This window comes from Eriocheir sinensis, chromosome 24 (genome assembly GCF_024679095.1).
Source record: "Eriocheir sinensis breed Jianghai 21 chromosome 24, ASM2467909v1, whole genome shotgun sequence".
Classification (NCBI taxonomy): Eukaryota; Metazoa; Arthropoda; class Malacostraca; order Decapoda; family Varunidae; genus Eriocheir; species Eriocheir sinensis.
This window is the reverse complement of record NC_066532.1, coordinates 12,334,249-12,355,293: the sequence shown is the minus strand read 5'-3', so window position 1 is coordinate 12,355,293 and position 21,045 is coordinate 12,334,249. Positions and strand designations below refer to the sequence as shown.

The following is a 21,045-nucleotide window of genomic DNA, read 5'->3' as shown; positions in this document are numbered from 1 at the left end:
GCTGTAGCTACGCGTGGCTGCGGTGCTCGTCTCTGTACCGCTGCATAGGGGTGGGCAGGTACCGGTACCAGTACCGGTACTAACGGTACCAGCTAAATGGTACGGTACCAGTACCAGATTGCTCGGTACCGGTACCAGATTGCTCGGATTTATTAATTGGATTTATTGATAATTCTTCATGTCCGATTTTTTTTTTTAGGTTGCTAATAAATATTGTTATTGTTATTAGACTATGATCGAGTACATCCATAATAACTATACATGCTATTTTTTTATCGAAAAAATAAATATTCACTTCATTCAGAGAGAGAGAGAGAGAGAGAGAGAGAGAGAGAGAGAGAGAGAGAGAGAGAGAGAGAGAGAGAGAGATTACCATGCACTCAGTGAGTGGATATCTCGATGATATGGGTACTCGATCATAGTCTAATAACAATAACAATATTTATTAGCAACCTAAAAAAGAAAAAGAATCGGACATCAAGAATTATCCAGTAACTCCAATAAATAAATAAAATAATAAAATAATGGAAACGGGAGCTGTGATGGCAACGGAAAGCAGGACAAAATTATGGGAACTTGGGGAGACGGTCAGCGAGGCAGTGACTCAGCGTCTCCACACAGGGCCCATACCGTGTAGATACCACATGGAGGCGGGCGAGCGCCGAGCGTCACTAAGATCCAAACGGTACCGGTACTAGCGGCAATGCTCAGTGCCGAGTGATCATGAGGCTTCCCGGCACCCGAGTGATCATGAAGCTTCGCGGCACCAGGTACCGGTACCGGGTGCCGCGAAGAATGGAGTTTTTGGTACCGGTACTACCGGTACTCAAATTAACGGTACTTGCCCGTCCCTACCGCTGCATGGCACTTTGAACCTAGTGTGGGTAAGAACCCATCACCCGGGACACGGGGCAATGTGAAATCCGGGATTGCCACGTACAGTTTACCTTCCCAGGTTTCCCCAGGTAGCTACTCATTTATCGACCAGCCAAAAAGGGGGTGAACAGGTGGGTGAGCAGTACGCTGACTGCCTAGGGGGGGACTCGAACCCAGGCCCTGGGATTCGTATAGTCAGGCGTGATAATCACTTTACCAATGAGGCATTCAATTACAAGGTCTGAGGGTTTGTCTTGGCTGCCATGTGGGTTTTAGTATGAGAGCGGAAGTGCTTTGTTTCTGTAGTGTCTGCTCTCATTGTTCACCAGCTGCTCGAAACCGAGCAAGCAGCTGCCAGGAAGCTGCACACCGTGGAGCTGTATGTGCTGGTCACGGCCGCCAGACAACGCTTTTTATTCTCTCGTCTAGTATTCCGTAACGTGTCGTTGTAATATAAATTTATCACATATTCTGATACCCAATACTATGCATAGATGGAAAAATGGTTAACTGAGTGAAATTTACAGCAATGGATTTAAATTTCAATTCTCCCGCTGTTTCCGATGAAAAGGAAGAACAGTACCGCAAATACTAAAATCTTTTAAAAATAATAAGTGTACCAAAAATATAATATTTTCTTTTCTTTTTAAAATGGTAAAATAGGTGTGGTTATTGTGAGCCTTGCGCCCCACGCTGGGCCATGGGTGGTGCCCCTCGCCGAGGAGTGGCCGAGGGTGTGCATTGTTGGAACCCGCCCCAGCCTGTGGTCCTGGCGCCGCGGTGTGTGTGTGTGTGTGAGTGGGAAGATACCACAACAATGGCTGCAGGGCTGCCGCGGAGAATAATCAAGGTACACGGGAGGGGCCGGGGCTGCCTGCAGGGGCATGGAGCAGGCCCGGCAGGCCCCGGGACGGGCCGCCAGGGCCTGCAGTCTGCCTGCCCGGGGTGGCGGCCGCGGTGAGGGCCGCGGCCACGCTGGAGGACGTGCCTGATTGTGTTGTTGTCGTGACAGTGAGGGCTGTGGGGGCCTCTGCAGGCGGTGGTTCCACGCGTCATGGGGGGGGGAAGGCAGATGAACCACTCCGGGCCCCCAGGGCTGACGGCAGGGGGAGGGGTGAGGGCCTATATTTTGGCCACATTCCTCACGTCCTGCCAAGTTTGTGGCCCTCAGGGTGGCACCTGGGCACTGCCCCTCGCCCCGCCGCCCGCTGCAGGCCCTGCAGCAGGCCGAGGAGCACACAGTGTGCAGTGTTTGGGGGTCAGTGTGTCAAGGCCGCCTCACCGGGCCAGGCCTGCCACAGCACCACACCAGGGCTTGGCTTGGAGTTGAGGGCCTGGTGCTGGTTACGGTGCGGGCTGGTTGACACTGATAGATCTGAACGGCACCCACCCATACTTCTCAGACTCAAGGCTATAAATGGCTTTGAAGCTTGTTTCCTGCCCTGCAGTTCCATTTGTCGGATACAGTCATATTGCGTGATGTTTAGAAGCTATCACTGATTAATCACAATGATCACCTTGTTTTTCAATGGTGAAATACACCAAGGGCGGAAGCTAACACTGGTGTGGCAGATTGAATGGCTGCGCTGCAGTGGGTAGGAGCCCTGCAATCACTTGGGTGGTGGAACAAGTTCCTGTAGACTTGAGGTGCGCTAAGTTGGTTGGTCAGATGATCATATTTGTAAGTCACAGTGATTGTAAATTGAAAACGGGTGGTAATATAAGTGGATTACATAGGTATGCTAAATATCATAAATCGATACTTGGGAAACCCGTTCTTGCCTGTATCTCGTAGCTTACAAAGTACAACTGTCCCCCCATAGTTTGGTTGGGTTAGGAAAAACTGACCCCTGTAAATCCTTGGTATGTCCTGCCAAAAAGCTTTTAGACTCACAAAAACACAGCATGTTTTCGCAAACTGTACAAAAAAATCTCGTTTACACAAACTATACATTATAAAGCATTTCTGTAATCTGAGAGCAGTATGAAATATCATACATAGCATGATTCATCAGCTATATGTACTATAAACTGTACTGCAATTTATATAAACTTACAAATATGTAGATAAATATCTCAGTTTGCTTTTGTGTACACACTACAAAGTCTCAGCCATTTTCTCGTGCAGCATAGAAATATTGGTAAAGATTCGTATTAGGTCTGTGCCAGTATCTCATAATCTACTCTATGAAACATCAGTATCTCTTCATATATCTTTTCTACAAACCCTCAACAGTCATGGAAACGCTTTGAAAATCCAATTCAAGGACTTTTTTTTACTCTTGAAAATAGGGGATAATGTTTACGGAAGTGCGTCGCCTCCTCTGGCGGCGGCCGCGATGACGCTGCACCCGCCGCAGCCGTAAAATAGCTCACAGAGGGTTTAGGGTCGGGGAGCATATTTAAACTACTCCAACCGAACTTTATGACCTACTAATGGGGGGGGCTGCGTCCCCCTCGACCCCCCCCCACATGTATATGTGACTTATTTCAGCGAGGAGGCATTTCTCGCAACACCGGCTGCACCGCCGCCAGAGGAGGCGACACGCTGCCGTAAACATTATCCCCTATTTTCAAGAGTAAAAAAAAAGTCCTTGAATTGGATTTTCAAGGCGTTTCCATGACTGTTGAAGGTTTGTAGAAAAGATATATGAAGAGATACTGATGTTTCATAAGGTAGGTAATGAGATACTGGCACGGACCTAAAACGAATCTTAACCGAAATATTTACTAATGAATGCTTCTTTCTATAAATATCAGGTAATATGAATATGAATCAGCTAATAGTAAAATGATAACTTTAAGCAGCTGTTCAGATGACCGTAAACAAACAGACTATGTTGAGGCGGTAGTAGGGGCTTGTTTACACAGGGCATGTAAAGAGGCAAGTCAAGTGTGCAAGTAGTCTGCCCTCATTTTTAAAAGGCAAGTACTTATGGCACATGTTTACACATAGCAAGTGATTTGACCAAGTAGCCTCTTGATTTATTCTGTGTGTTTGGTGAGTTATAGTCAAGACAGCCTCAGACCAGGACAGCACCCCTATGTCGGCCCTCCCTGACAGCTCCACACTTACTGTGATGGCCCCTCTGACAGATTTTGATACAAAGTGCATTGTGTTATTGGATAATGTAGCCTGTAGCCATCAAACAAGGCAATATCCTGTCATCCCTCATTGATTTTACTAACGCTGCTTAGTCCTACAGGTTTTTGAGTAATGTCCTGACCTGATAGCTATTTGGGCAAGAAGTATTGAGCTTATTGTCTATTACTCTGGTGCCAGTGACAGCAATGGCGACGCGTAAAGTGTGTCAATCGTAAGCAAGTTACTTAACCGTGTCATGCACCACGATGAGATTCGTGTCAAAACGGAATCGTCTACATCTGAGCTTTTGACTCGAATTGCGTCAAAAACTTTAAAAGATTCCCCCAAAATAAAGTATTTTAGAATCGCGTTAATTTTTTTCGCGTCAAAGATCCAAGCTAGACCTATAAAACAAACTAATTGTCAACTCTCGTGCCGTTGGATTTGAAGTGATAATTGCCCGTGGTTTAGTTGCCTCAGCAGGCAGCCTGTGAGCACGACTGTCGTCCCTTAAACCCTCTCGCGCACGATGACGCATTTCGCGTCATCAAGGGTAAAAGGTCCTGGTGCATGATGACGCGAAATGCGTCTTAAGAGTTTAAAAAATTGATTAAAAAATAAGTTTTCGGTTAAAGTGCGTCAAATTTGGGAGCGTCATTTGTTTCTTAATGGTAACATATGGCAACCTTTCTAAGGAGCGTAGATGAGGAACGAGTGATGAGGAAGAGGGAGGAGGAGTGGAGGGAGGGGTCAGTCACCTAAAAAAAAATATAGTTTTCTTGGTGTAACTCGGGAACTAATAGGCGTATGAGGATTTTGAGGATACCATAAGAATTCTCACTAAATTCTGCTTCGAAACATATATTCGGCTTAAAAAGTTGGCATGTTTTCATATATAATACATGATGATTGTGTTGAGTTTATGGCTGAAAACTTGTTATATTCAGTAGCGACATTTGAAATTTGGCGTGCGCGGCGATCCTGGATACGGCGTGTTGCGCTGTTTTGGCCCGGCCATAGTGAGTTTCTTTATGTGCACCAATTAATTCTGCATGTTTTCATATTATAATACATGATGATTATGTTGAGTTTATGGCTGAAAACTTGTTATATTCAATAGCGACATTTGAAATTTGGCGCGCGCGGCGATCCCGGTTACGGCGCGGGGCGCTGTTTTGGCCTGGCCATAGTGAAGGGGTTAATTGGTAACTCTCCTTTTACTTGACATGGCCAAAATTCTTGGCAGGCATATGTCTTCACATGGCAAGTAACTTGCAGGAAGTTACAGTAATACCTCAGTTTATGTGTGCCTTACTTAACAAGTGTTTTGATATACGAGCAAAATTTTTTTTTATTAAAAATGCATTGGTTTACGAGCGGTGATTTGGTGTACGAGCATCCTATTTGTACAAGTCTAGGACGTGAGCGTGGGTTCCCTTAATTTGCCACAAGACAAAAGCGGTCATAGAGGAAAACAATAGGAATGGGGTCTCAGTCCACGTTATACACTTGCAGAGGTAGGTAGCACCCGTGTGCTTGTGTCGCTGACATTTGTGATTTAATGTGCGATCTTTGTGTTTTCAGCACTATAGTGTGCATTGGTGTTGGTTTACGAGGTTTTTGGTTTGCGAGCAAAATTCTAAAACGAATTAAGCTCGTGAACTAAGGTATGACTGTAACTTCTACACTTAACTTGACTCTCTCCTTCCCCCATGTAAACAAGACCCTACCTCTGCGCCAACACAACGTTTGTTTGTATACTGTTATCAGCTGAACAGCTGCTTGTAGTTATGATCCAGTTTTTATTACCTGTTCATGTTATTACCTTATTTATTTTTTAAAGAAAACTGCATTCATAAGTAAATAATTTGCCTGGTATGATATGATGAAGCTCCAGAAGTTGAAAAAAAATATTAAATTATTGTTATTATTATTATTATTATTTTTATTATTATTATTATTATTATTATTATTATTATTATTATTATTATTTTTATTTGTATTATTAAATATATGATTAGTAACAACTTTCCCAAGTGAAAAAAATGTCATTGCTAGTGTGTAAGTGATAAGTTGCAGTCATTGATTCTTAAAATACCATTTTATTTTCAGGAAACTCAAAGGTTGATGGCGGAACCTGTGCCTGGCATCTCAGCGGTACCAGATGAGACCAATGCTCGATATTTTCACGTAGTAGTCGCAGGTAAGCAGTCAATTGTGTTATTCTTTGATTTCCAGGATGTAATTATCTGCACATACCTGACAAGATTCTTAACATGTAGGAGCTTCAAGAAGGCAGAAAACTGTTGCTCTTTGCTTTCTTTGATGTACTTATTTTATATTTATGAGTACAGGGGTCCTTGTTATTTGTTCCTAATATAGACCACAAAACACAAGAAATGGTTCAACAGAAAAACAAAACAGCTCATATGAACACCATATATTAGGGCTTAATTAAGACTTTAGCCAACCTGAGTGATCTATTTTAGAGAGGCAGACTTCATATCTGGGTAAAATATGATGCCTCTTCTTGTGGACATAGGTTTTCACCAGAGAATTACTATGGAATGCTAGAGCAAAATTTTTGTAGAGATTGCAGTGTGACTATTAGGATGAAAAACAAACTATGGTGTTGATCACTTAGCCTCCAGGTTTATTTATTAACTAACAACTGTCACTCCAGCTTCATAATCCAGTCACTGTGTGTACTACAAGTGATAAAGACATCAGAATATTTACATAAGAGTTTAGCCTGTTTCTCCAGTTTCGGTGCATTCTTCACAATGGAGCAAACATTTTGGTGGAACATTCATGACTTGCTGATGTCAACAGCATTCTTGCTGCTTTTTCCCAAAATTATTTCCAGTTCTCTAGAGATAAAACATTGTGTTGACATATAGCTTTGGGTTATTGGTTATCAATCATGGTGCAGGATTACAAAAAATAAAGGTAAAGTTGATGTCATGTGCTATATGCTCCTGGCCTCAGTGCTCATCTCCTATTGGCCCTTGAGTCTGTGATGGGTGAGAACCTATTACCCCAGGACACAGGGCAAGTGCAGCATCCTGGTCACCACAATTTACATTCCCCAGGTTTCCTCAGGTACCCATTTATCGAGCTGCCCGAAAGTGAGGCTGAACAGCTGGGTGGGTTGCATGTTGACTGCCTGGGCTGGGATTCAAACCTGGACCCGTGGATTTGTAGCTAGGCATGCTAACCATTATCCCATGGAAGCACTTAGGAGTACAGAAGAATGTCTAATATAACAAAAATTATGAAGAGCAGGCTGATGACACTGAAAGAATGGTGAATTTTTTTGCATACTTTAACAAAAAATGCCACAAAAGAGTGAAATAGCAAGGAATGTGGTGGGGACTAATGGGGACCCCTGTAATGGTTTCTATATCAATCATGATGTAGCTTTTGTTTTTCTAGGTCCAGAAGGGTCACCATTTGAAGGCGGTGTATTTAAATTAGAATTATTTTTGCCGGAAGAGTATCCTATGAGTGCCCCTAAAGTCAGGTAAGTGAAGCATTCATTATTACATTTCTGTTTCAAGTTCCTCTTCCCCAATCTCTTAACATACTCGTTGTGACTGAGGAAGTTCATGATCCCTCCTTTCCCATGGTTACAGTTCTTACTTGTAGCAATCTTAATTATTTATCTAACTCTGCTTTTGCTTCCATACCATCTTTCAATAACCAAGACAGTGTAATGCTTCATTCCAAATCTGATCTCATTATCATTAGATATCTTTACTCTGCATAACCATTTTCTCTTAATGGTTGTGAACTAAGATGAGTCAAAAAATTTCTTCATGCATGCCTATAGTACTTCATGTGACCTATTTTATTCACTCAGCCACTTCTCATTTTCACCACTGGCTGAATTTTACACATTTTTTATCAGTTTTCACACATGACTACCATTTTTCAACACCACATGTTTCTCAGGAGCATATATCATCCTATGTCCCTGAATTATTACTCTGTGGTTTCATGCCTGTTAAATACTCTGGAATATAAAGCAGTTTCACCTTGTATTCTCTGAAATATAAAGCAGTTTCTCATTATATACTCTGGAATATAAAGCAGTTTCTCATTATATACTCTGGAATATAAAGCAGTGTCTCCTTGTATACTCTGGAATATAAAGCAGTTTCTTATTATTTACTATGGAATATAAAGCAGTGTCTCATTTCCTGTGTCCAGCATCCTATCGGTGTGGTTGTGGCCCCTTAAAAGAAAATGTTACTAATTGTATTCCTCATTAAGACATGTGCATAAACACAAATTAACAGTAACATTTTCAGTAGTCTTTCCTGTGCCATTTGATAGTATAATAGAGAGTTTGAAAGTAAATTTAATGTGTATTCAAACAGCCCAACTAAACAAATTTCTATATTTGTTATTTGTCAACGAAACTACTTCTTTATGAGTTATCCAGCTATTCAGGTCACCTGTGTAAGTTTCTTATCAAATTTGGAATTTTCTTTTTTTATATGCATGAAAATATGTAAAACAGAGGTAGGTATTTCTGAATAGCTTGAGTAAAGTTTCTCTTATCCATCCCCATTCTTGATGTGAAAAAAATGCTTGATTTCATATATATGACACAGGCTAACCTTTCACAACACTCAGATCAAGGTCACACATGTTCTGAATCGTAAGATTTATTGCTTTTTCCTTTATTGTTATGCAACATTTTTACTCTTGTATTACTTATTTCAGATTTATGACGAAAATTTATCATCCCAACATAGATAAATTAGGAAGAATTTGCCTTGATATTCTTAAAGGTAAGTTGCAATTATTAAAGTTTTGTATCAGTTTATTAGATTAGTTTGGTAAGGAACATATTCATATTTTCTAACCCCACTTAGTTGGGTTGCTTGTAGTGAGATTATATAGATATTAGTGTGACAAAGTAATGTTCCTTGGAGGGCAGCTGATACATTGCCAGCAATGGTCTGATCAGAAGAGAAACACTTTCAACATGTTTTCATGAAGATAAATGAGTCCACCACTGATGTGTTTGTGTTCACATTCTACTGGTAGTCAAACTATCTCCATAGAAGAAGAAGGATTTAGGTGTATTGTTAACTAAGTGTCTTGAATAGTAACTGCTTCTTAACATTAACCAATGTCTTCTTTTCCTTTAGAAAATATGGGTGTTTGTTACTAGGTGTCTTTGTTACTAGATTGCAGCATTTATAATGCTTTGTGCATTGATTTGCAAGGGATGAAGCCATTCAGACTTGAAATCAAAAGCATTAGAAGTACATCAATCATAAATAATGCATCTCATCAATTAAAAATTTAATTAAAAACAAAAAAAAACTGTGTTGTGTAAAGTTATCTTGAGTTGAAGTCTATGAAGTAGTTGGTTATGTTTATTTCATCCTTTCATCCTGGTTAAAAAGTTAGAATATGAATTCTGACCACACTTCCCCAGACCCCATACCACCCAGGATACCAGGGCTTGAATTGAATAAATCTTAAACCTCTTAAGCTCAGCTCAGCTGCTCACTCCTACTGTCTTGTGAGCCTTATGATCCGCTATTGGTCATTAAAAGTGGCAAAAATAGCTATGTGAATACAGGTCCAGTTTATTTACACCTTGCTGGTATATTATCAGTTTGTAATAATTTTTGAGATTTTGTATTGCCTGTTAGCTATGCTTCTATAGCTTGTTATTAAAAGGGACATGGTTTTATGATAATGTATTGTAGTGATATTTTTCCATTTTCAATAATGTAAGACTATAATCTTCAGGTGGTAAAACTGTAACTGGTTTCAGATGTGGAGGAATCAGTTTTGACTTAAGTCAAAAGTTTTCCATATAAAGTGCCTTTTGAAGTATTTGTTTTTGCTCATTAAAGACCTTCCATAGCAGCTCATTCAATATCCATTGGAGGGCTCTTGCATATCATCCCCAATTAATGAGAAAGCTTTGCCTATATGAAAAGTGGGAAATGTATTCCCATCTCAAGTTCCAATGGTGGCTAATTACTACTACTACTACAACTTCTCCTACTATTGCTACCACCACCACTACTACTACTTACTGCTTCTACTACTACTACTACTACTACTACTACTTACTACTACTACTACTACAACTTCTACTACTATTGCTACCACCACTACTACTACTACTACTACTACTACTACTACTTACTACTTACTACTACTACCTATCCCCCTCTGCTCTGTTAGGGTGAGCATTGAGCATCACTTAGCTCCATGTCTTGGGTGACTTTTATGTGTAATGTGTCAGTATCACTGGGGATGAAATAGTGCACAAATAATCAGTGAACAGCAGCTTGATTCAATTTACTCTGTGGTGTGATCTTTCATGTGGCTGAGAACTTTCTCAACCCGGTAGCAGCAATGTGCCAAATTTGTGGCTTTACCGTGTACCAGCGACGGGCCAAATTTTTGCTATGATGTAAACCCCCCAAAATAGATGATGCATAAACTGATCACAAATGCGTTGATGTACATTATGAAATGGTTTGCATGAGTTATGATTTTTTCTCATTAATTTGCTTAGAGGGGCCTTTAACCCCTACGGGATGTGACAGGTTGTAATTTCCTGTCTCGCCGTGCGGGCAAACATGCGTCAATCTCTTATTTTCATCGACAATCACTTTATCAATACTCTTTAACTAGAGAAATGAGGTGAATGAAATATGTATTCTGAGTATCATTAACTCTTCCTCTTTCAAATGGAATCTTCCCAAAGTGTCTAGATTCTGTAGTTATTGAGATACGGTGTTGAATGGGAGTAATTACTGCAGATATTTGGTGACCCAGTCACTGTGTCCGTTTTCTTTCTTGAACACGCTGTGGAGGTGTGATAAAGTTATCACCCCAGACTCTCCTTCCCCTCCCAACTCGTGTTTGTCTCACTCTCCTCCCTCTTATTCCTCTTCTGCCTGCTCTTCCTCGTGTATGGGCTCTTGCATCACTTCTGGAAGAAGATTCAGGAAAAGAAGTGGATAATGCAAACTCAATCCTCCTCCTGGACCTTGGAGGAGATACAGGTGGAGAAGAACGTAGCGAAGATGTAAGGGGAGCAGAAGGCTGCCTTTTCCAAAGTATAAATTCCAAGTCAAGTCATACGCAGTTTTGTGGGAGGACGTTGCTTGGAGCCAAACTAGAGAATGTAGAAACTGGGATTTAGAGAAAATGAAGAAAGGTAGACTAATTTTAATAAATCACTTCAACATTGCCCCCCCACACACACACACACTCCACACAGCCGTTTGTAGGCATTGGAATTACAGTCACGCATAGCTCAATAAAAAGGCATATTTTTTTCATCTATGGGTTGCCTGAACACGCGGTGAAAGAAGGCGAGAATCCACATCCAAAGTGCACACACCGCCGCAGCTTCAATCACCTGCGAACTGGCGCGTACTTGGATTCAAATGACGTCACCCTGCAGCTCAACCCCAAACCGCCCCCTGCACGTGCTAGTAGCAGTTTTGAAGGCAGAGTGACTTGACTTGGTATATATAGAGTTTGGCTTTGTCATTTCCTGCCCACTGGTGGATAGGGCAGTAACAGGTGTGAAACGTGTCACAGCAGTGCACGTGGTCAGAACTGGTGGACCTGAGGTGGTTGCCCCATCATCATCGCTACTTGTATTATGCCAATCAGAATCACTGTCACTCCACTCAAAATCACTTTCCAGAGTTACAACAGAAATATCAAGTTCATGTTCTATTGCACTGTCGGAAGGTCTAGTACTTGAGTGATCAGTACGTGATGACTTAGTTATTGGAGTGGACGTAGCCACTGACCGCACGGACCGACGAGCCAATCGAACGCAGATATTCTATTTTTACACGTCCATCCACTAAGAAAGCCTCAGATGCACTGACTCACTGATAAAAGTACTCAGGACAAGTGTTTACATATTTGGGGGTAAAAAATTTGGGCGAATGGGAGCGAAATATAAGCAGAGCGGTGATCACCGCCACCCGTCCTCTATCAACCGAGCGGCAATCGCCGCTCTCCGTCCCGTAGGGGTTAAGAAACATGATCCCCTCAGCTACCGGGTTAAGTATTGAGTTGAGACTCCCAAATGGTGTTATGGTGATGGCAATTATATTATTTTAACATTGCAGAAATAGTAGAATCATAATGAAGGCTTTATCAGTAAGGCAGGGGTCATAGTATTTATCATTTGGTTTCCAAATGTTTCTAGTTATCTTGCAAATGAATAAGCTTATAGCCAAGTTGTAATATTTTTCTGTTGGTGTTAGGATTTGAAGTCTTTGATGTACTTGTAATACTTTTTTTTTTCCCTGTACTAGATAAGTGGAGTCCAGCACTGCAGATTCGTACAGTATTACTGTCTATTCAAGCACTTCTTTCTGCACCCAACCCAGATGATCCCTTAGCTAATGATGTTGCTGAACTGTGGAAGGTAAATTTGAAGTTCTTTTTCTTTTCCTTTACAGCATATGGTATATTTTACCTTTTACTCATTTATCTATACAGTTACATACAGGCTTTAATGATGAAACAATTTGTGGTGTGATGTATTGTCAAAATGGTGAAAGTGGAAGTGGCTGGGCTAACAATCATGAATTATTTTGGGATGCAGTAAGAGCTGTATTATTATATAAGCTGATGTAAAATCAGTCAAACTATTCAATTTGCCAGAGTAATTAGGCCGGAAATTTCCAATGTATATTTACTGCAGCAGTAAACAAAATTATTTTTTGGTTGCCAGGACTAAATGAATAAAGACTTGTGCCACATGTGACACTGAAGGCGGTGCTCCATGTGACCTTCCCTTGGTGGAAAGGGGCACATCACCTGTTACAGAGGGTAGCTGTGTTACCATTCACTGCTCTGTGGCCTGCTGTGGTTGATGATAAGAAGTAGTGGTGTGGAGCCAGAGTCAGGAGTCAAGTACTTGATTACTCTTGGCTAGAGTCAGTGTTTTTAAAAATATCTAAGGGCCGCTTTCACAGTCGTTTTGTTTGTTTTGATCGTTACCAATGGCGCCCATCGATGGTATAGTTTTCTGCATGAAACTGGCTGATGGGGTAGTGGTGGCTGTAGAGGAAGCAAGAGGTGTTGAGAGTGTGTAGTAAGGTGCGGGGCTAGGCTAATCCTGCAGCCGCCACTACCCCATCGGCCAGTTTTAAGTGGAAATTCTAAAGCGGCGATTGCCGCCATTGGTGACAAAACAAACAAAATGACTGTGAAAGCGGCCCTAAGACTCAAACTTCCTTACATGATCAACACTCACGTCAAGTACTTGGGTTAACTGCTAGGCCAGTGTTACCACTTCATGGGAAGTTTCCACAAATTTGTGGGAGAAATTAGCTTTTATGGGAGCTCTTGTGGGATGACATTTTAAACAAGCAATTTGTGGTACTTTTTTGTGGGGATATTGATTTAACTTTTTTTTTAATGTTATATTTGAGGGAGGGGGGTTGAAGTTGGAGTTAGAGCTGCAACCCTAAAATTTCCTTGAGTCAGAGTTGAAATTTTTTAATCTGATTCCACTCACCTGGTAGGAAGGGCACTGCACAACCATCATCCATTATTGCATACTATTGTATAATTGCTGGACCATTTCCTCCTCTTCCTGCAGTCTTGCTATGGAAGGGTAATGGATCAAAGAATATGGTGGTCATTGGTCACACTGCTTACCTTGGAAGTAATTTTGGAGTAGATTAGTCAGATTGTATAGCAGGTGTCATGCTGATTTGATCATGAGGACCATTACTAAATTGTTCAACTCAACAAGACCCCTACTATTACTTTTAGCAAGTGCTGTCATGTGCTCACAGGCTTGTCATCAAAAGAGAAAGCCATTCAGAGGCTTGAAGCTGCTAAGGACTACACCAAAATACCAAGATTTAAAGATCCCAAGGTCAACTGAGTCAACTATTTTGAAGCAGGACAAGTAGAAGCAGTTAGTCTACTAGCCTGAGTCCAGACAATTTACTGCTTACCATGATACAAGACTCAGAGGTAGTCGATGAAAAACATTCTTGTAGCCTGGATTGAAGAAAACACAGACATATGTGGGCTGTGTAAACTTATTTCAGTAAAAATACATACCTAAATGTACAGTAATTTTCAAACTACACACCAGACATGTTCCTATGTGGCAGACATCAGTACACACGCTTGCTGGAATACTGCTGGTAGTCAATGAAGCAGATATTTCTGCTTCACATGCACGCTCTCTGCTGTGGTGATTTTACCATGAGGACCACTACTACCAATACTCCACTTTTTTTTCTTGGATCAAGGAAGTGTACCACTAAATGCTTAGAGAGACCGATCAGTGCAAGCGACAGCATAATAGTGGTGCGAAACTTCAACTGGAAAGAAACTTATTGGGAAGGAGTACATAGGGAGAGGTGTCATGGCATAGTAGACTCAACCATGGCATGGAAAATTTTTGACAATGGATAGAGGAAGAAATAAGATTTAGAAGAGACAACACCATTGAGGCTGGATCTAGCAATAAGTAAAGAACCAGATATAATTTGACATTTTATACAAGTGTCCCTTAAAAATAGTAACTGGTGGAATTTGAAGTATTAGAAGGAAATAACGAACCGAGAGATGAGCTTTACAAAAGAGAAAGATTTAAGTACAGGAAGGCTAATTTTATCTTTTAAAAAAATGTATGTGGAAGCAGACTGGAGTATATTGGATGAGGCAAGTAATGTACTTGAATGATGGGAGGGTTTCCTAAGAATGTACATGCAGTGTAGGTTTAGAAAAACATGTGCCAAGGCTGGCCTGAAGAGAAATGACTAAGAGAAAAAGATAATGCATGGAAGAAGAGGAAAAACAACAGAACAAGGGAAAACTATAGACCAGCAAGAAGTGAAGACAGTTGTCTGCTTTCAGCAGTGGGTTGGACTTAACCGGTGTCTCTGGAACACTGCTCCTGCATGTTGACCACTCAGCCACTGCCTCCCCAAAATGAAAAGAAAATACACCCAACAATGCAATAAAAAAATAACAAAACAGTCATGATGCACACTCTCCTCCCTTGGCCTTTGTCCTTGGGTGTAAACAGTTGTTTGTTGTTATTTTGACGCTAGTGAAAGCTGTCCAGACTGGACGGATGATTCTTTCTGTAGTGTGACCAATCTCCTTAGGTGGGCAAGACTGGCCTGACCTCCAATCCTGGGATTGGCTTGTGTGACTTAACATAGTGACCATGGTGTGAATTGATGAGGTCCAGTCTGGAAAAAACTACACAGGTTGGGTGTTTGAAACTCTCCATCTTTGTACTGAATTGTCTGTTGCGTTTTTCATTTATCTGTCAGGGCCGTGGCTGCATTAATTTGGAGAACTGGGGGTTTACTGCACATTTTATTTTGTCAGTAATACCAGTGCCAATGAGAATGGTTTTAAGGCATTTATGAGTTAGACATGTTCTAGTGTGGCTGTAGTACGTATGTATGGCCACATGGGTAATAGTGACATTTTCAGTGTAAGTTATATTCTCAGGCCAGAATTACAAGAACTAATCCAGTTTTTCTTGCAGGTTAATGAGTCTGAAGCTATTCGCATTGCAAGAGAGTGGACACGTACGTATGCCATGGGGAACTAGTGCTTGCCTTTACATAATTTTTTTTTTTTGTATAAAAATATGATTTCTCAGGATGTTGAGGAAGGAGAGCCTAGCTAATGTAACACTGAACCAACACCACCGGCATGAGCCACTAAATCACTGGGATTGGCTTCCCCTGCCAACAAGAGCTGCTGAGTGGGTGACTTGTAGTCCTTGAATGTTGTCCAAAGGCTGTCACCTGCTCTGGGCTCAGGCCATCTTATAGAAATAAAGGCAGACTTGGTGGCTTCATGGGATGTATCTATTGAGCTTGTGATGGCTTATTTGCCACAGACTAAGACTTTTCTAAAGTGGAAAACAGGTGATTTTTTTTTTAATTTTGGGCCACAACAAATTATTTTTTTCTTATGTTTGTTCTAGTCTTCTTTCGGGGATGTCTTCAAGTGGAAGGTTATCACATGGGATTGACTACCCTTTCAGATAGGTGAGGAATTCCATTAGCATGAATTTTGCGTGATTTTCACAATATCAACACCTATCTTCATTTGTCCCCTTCATGTTAATTTCATTTATATTGGGGTGATATTGAAGAAACATCATGTTTTTTGGCCCTGTATCTACAGTGCCTTTTGTCTGCTTTATCTATACTGCAAAGCTTTTAAATATTAGGAGTTTCACTTATATGTCACATTGAAAGTGAAAGATGAGCCACTGCAGCACAGGGCCAGAGAACATTTCAGCATCACATTGACATGTATAGCTGTATTTTTGTGGGTAACATAACTGTCAATTAAGCACTTAATTCTGATATATAATGTGTTAAGTGTACTACAGTTCAGAATAAACCTTATGTGCAAACTTACGTACTGTATGTCCCAAAATGTTGATTATTTTGAATTTTTTGTATTAACTTGTATTTTAACTCATATCGCATTCAAGTTTTGTTATTTATGTGTGAAAACTATTTATTTTCATCACCAAAGAAATAATCATAAACTTTACCATGAATAATAATCCCTCCTGATGAAGAAGTGTTCAGAAAGTGCACAGTGCACTGAAAAAACAGATTAAATTAAAAGGTAAAACAATGTCAAGTTGTGGTGCCTGTTAGGGTAACAGATTATAAATAGGGTTTTCATTGCAATTAGAATGAACTTTGAATGTGAGATCATCTCCTGCTACTGTTTTAAGTTTGTTGTTTTGCAAGATAATTTGGGACATGTAGCACATTGTGGTATCTACAGAAATACTGCCCTAGAACCATATGAATGTCCTATGTAAATGACTCATTCCATATAGTGTGTATTATTAATAGGCCTTATGATGGATATCATCTTGCATTACTTTGTTTTGTCACACCATCATAATAAGACTGTATTAATGCTTGCAGAAAAGAAAGAAAATTGGCAATGTTTCAATCTGAAGTGAAATTTTGTATGCTGCTTAGGAGTAAAGACTAATATATAACCAACACTTTACTTGATCCTTTACAGTTATTAAACCACAGATGCTTTATATAAAAATAGTAACAAACTGCTTAAACAAGATGGGCTTTGCATCTTATGTAAGTCTGCAATGCCAAGCAAGTGTTGCGAAATTTTCAGAAACTGACTTCCCCCGAGGATGAGCTGGCACCTCATCATCACCTATACCCCACAATGATATTGAAGCCAGAGCCCTAAAAGTCACTTCATTTTGTATTTCAGAAAGTCATTAATAATTATTGTCCTTCAGTAGCTTGATTAATGTGTGAAATTCACAAATCTGAGTGAGCAGGAAGACAAAAGTTTGCACATGGAAATAAAGAATACATGTCTCTGCATTCACTACATGATGCAAGAGGCAAGTGAAAAGGACTTCCTTATTTCGAAAACATTACAATTAGGGACTGGGTCTGTTGATTTTTTGCTCATACCAGTTGTCAAAATTGTCACACTACCTACTTTGACTTTTCACTTCGTCTCTTGGGGAGGGGGGATGAGGGAATAAGGCCTTCTGACATGGAATCTGGAATTTCATTTCGGTAATGTTCACTGAGAACTGTTGATGCTGTTGATGTTGATGTTGATGTGCATTGGAGTACAGCATGTGGACTGTATTGCTAATTTGAACAAAATTAAGTGTTTCATCATTCTTTTGCATGTTAGTAAGGTAAAACACTGGAATGATGTAAAACAGCGCTGTGGATCGTGTCCCTCCCTATGAATTTGAGGGGCTAGGTTTGAATCCTGGCCTGGGCAGTCAATGCACAGCCTACCCAGCTGTTCATACTTCCTTTCAGGATGGGCAATAAGTGGGTGCCTGGGGAAACCTTGGGAAAGTAAACTGGTAACAGGAATGTTACACTGGCTCTGTGTCCTGGGATAATGGGTTCTCACCCACCCTAGGCTCAAGGGCCAACGGCACAGAAATGAACACTGGCTACTTGCAGCTAATAGTGTATGCTCCCAACATTACCTTTACCTTACCTGTATGGTAATTTCATACAAAAACATGATAACATATTGCTTTCTCATTGTCGGTTCTTTGTCCATGTTGAAATAAACTGGGAGACTAGGTTGCAGCACAGCATAGATATGGGGTAAGGGAAAAGGTGATATTTTTGGCTAAAACGTGTGCGCTTATTCGTGATGGTGCAGTTGACCTAAGCTTGGGTCTTCTGCCTTGAATGCCATGCCATCACACAGCATGCTTCCCATTGATGGGCATTATCGCGATAAGTTATCGCTGAAAACAAAATCGGGTTATCGGGCATCTGATACTTATTTAAATATATATCGGTATCTTCGTTAATTTTGTAATGAAACTAGCGATAATCGCTACTTTTTTCCGCCTCTCAGAAAAAAAAAAAAAAAAAAAAAAGTCTCTTCCCTACTGTGCATGCGTGGCCCGGGCGCCTGGTGTTGTATGAAAAAAACTTCGGGGTATGAAATATCTTCAGTGAAGAGATTTCATACTTAGATCATCAACATTAAAACACTAGGTTATTTTTTATGTTAGACTCAAACATCAATATATCAAAGAGAAAAGTCATTTAACTTTGCCCCCAAAAATTATTATTCACTGCCTCAAATTTGATATTCCATATTTATTTGGGAGCATGCCATGGTATTGAAGGCACCCGGTGTTGTGTTATTTGGTGTCCCATTGTCAAAAGCTGGCGCTTTTGTTTACAAACACTGGTCTCTTGTGAAATGCACATGTTCAGACCAGTAAGCGTAGCTCTGTACAGTCTCACAAAGCTTTTCAACACTTTAAGAGTTGCTGGAAGGCTGAATCAGACAAAGTACCACCATCCTCGCTGTTTCTAGAACGACACTCTGTACATATAAATACAACTTGTACAGAGTGTCGTTCTAGAAACAGTGGTGATGGTGGTAGTGGTACTGTATGTCTGATTCAGCGTTCCAGCAACTCTTAATTACGGTTAAAAAGCTTTGTGAGACTGTACGTACAGGTCTACGCTTGCTGGTCTGAGCATGCGCAGTTCACGAGAGACCAGTGTTTGTAAATAAAAGCGCCAGCTTTTGACGGTGGGGACGCCAAATAACACAACACTGGTTCAGGCTTTTCTATTATTACCGTCCATAGGTACGTGTCAATGTGTGGTCTTCAAGTTTTGTAAGATTTCTAAAAGACGGATAATGAAAATTTGAATTCATCTATGTTTTTTATTTGAAATATCAATATAGTACCGTTTTCGCCTATCGGACTTATCGCTAGCTAGTATTGGAATTGTGGATTTATATCGGGTATCGGTTATCGGTTATCGCCTATATTTGTGTCTCCAGTTAACAAATATCGGTTATCACCGATAAGGTTTTCCATTATCAGTTATCGGTTATCGGGAATAAGGTTTTCTGTTATCGTGCCCAGCTATGATGCTTCCTCCCTTACCCATGCCATTGTTCATACCCATACTGGATCCAGTGGTATTCAAATTTTTTAGCTATTATGGCAGTGTAGCACACTCATTAAGGATTGGGGTTAAGGTAAGTTTGCCCAACGACACGCTCCTTTCCTCCTTGCATGTGAACACAGGAATATCAAGTCTCAGCATGTGCTTCCATTACCATGATCAGTTATGTGCTTGGACTTCTAGCAAAGGTGGTGTGAATTGTAGGATATGAGTTGTCATCAACTACTTGACACAAAAATTACATCTTGCCACAAAGTACGAATCTTGGTGGAAAAACAAATAAAGGGTAGGAATTCCCACCACCAAAAGCTCTTCACCTGCAGCACACAGGTTGACAGCAGAAGGTTGAGAATTACTGCATCTTGGTTATTTTACCCAGAAATGCATGAATTTTTTTTTTTGGTGGTATGCACTACTAGAGGGAAGGATGATGAGTGCTGATGAACAGCCCTATTGATACTACAGAAAGGATCCTATAGATTTATTTTATGTACCTAAAACTTATGATAATCATTAGTATGAGAAATTAGTTTCATATACACCTCAAAACTGAACAATGGCATTCTAAGACAGTTCTAAGAGCATAAACTACTGCATAATTTATGTTTGATGGACACTTATAAAACAAATTTAGGTTACTCAGGATTTCATTGGAATGCGCCCTTCGGTTAATGGGTTGTTCTTGTATGACAGGCTGAAAAAAGTTAAAAAAATTTTGTCTCACAGTGGAGAGCTGGGACAGCACACAAGTGCCATCTAGATTTAAAAGGCAAATAGATGTGTACCATATAGGGTTGAGTACTGGTATTGATCTTAACAGATATCAGTTTCCCCTGGATGGTGTGTAAGTGGTGACCGCTGACTCCAAATCGAAGAACAGCGTGGCTAGGTGACTTCTTGAGGTACATGCAATGCTTTGCCTCCGAGGAAAACTGATCGAATGTTTTAAAATACTTAATGGTTTCACGAATGTAGACAGATCAACATTGTTTATGATCGATGACACTTTGCGCACGAGGAACAATGGCGTAAAACTCAGATGTAGACAAGTAAATTCAGACTGCACCAAATTTTTCTTCACCAACGTTGTAGTGCGAGAATGGAATAAGCTCCCACCATCAGTGGTCCAGTGTAACACGACTGACTCCTTCAAAAATAAGCTCGACCGTCACTTCCTTCAACTTAATATCAACTAGAGTAGAAATGCAACGTTTTGGATTCTTCTGATTAATGTAAAATCACTTAGGTTTAAGGACAGACCACCAAGTCTGGACCATGGGGTCTGTGTGGTCTGATTTTCTATGTAAATCTATGTAAGAGTGTACCTGTAGGAATATTTCCAGCATACAGCATTTTTTTCTCTTACCAGAGTGATGGTGCATTGCCGTGGTTCTCTAGGCTTACATTACATATTCTACAAATAATTCTGTCAGGGATGCCATATCCTCAGTTCTAGAGGGTAAACAGGCTTGAGATGTAGCCTACTTAAAAGTGTAGACGTGGCTGGCCTTACGCTACCATAAAGTTGATAGATTATACATGTGTTACAGTCATTTAAGACTGGTTTTGTATCAAGAGAAAGACAGGCTTGAC

General features: G+C 40.5%; 1 protein-coding gene across 1 annotated transcript; it reads left to right on the top strand.

Moving 5' to 3' along the window:
• Window positions 1–1,559: 1,559 nt before the first annotated feature.
• Window positions 1,560–17,000, top strand: LOC127002849 (ubiquitin-conjugating enzyme E2 N). Its single transcript, XM_050869064.1, has 6 exons — window positions 1,560–1,726; window positions 6,074–6,164; window positions 7,397–7,484; window positions 8,693–8,760; window positions 12,289–12,401; window positions 15,507–17,000. Exons 1-6 carry the CDS (start codon window positions 1,577–1,579, stop codon window positions 15,570–15,572), a joined length of 576 nt encoding a protein of 191 aa, XP_050725021.1. The 5' UTR covers window positions 1,560–1,576; the 3' UTR covers window positions 15,573–17,000.
• Window positions 17,001–21,045: the final 4,045 nt, after the last annotated feature.

Coding starts and splice junctions, on each gene's coding strand:
- LOC127002849 (XM_050869064.1), top strand. CDS start 1,577: ATGGGTGGTGCCCCTCGCCGAGGAGTGGCCGAGGGTGTGCATTGTTGG. Junction 8,761..12,288: donor TTGCCTTGATATTCTTAAAG/GTAAGTTGCAAT, acceptor TCCCTGTACTAG/ATAAGTGGAGTCCAGCACTG. Junction 12,402..15,506: donor ATGTTGCTGAACTGTGGAAG/GTAAATTTGAAG, acceptor TTTTTCTTGCAG/GTTAATGAGTCTGAAGCTAT.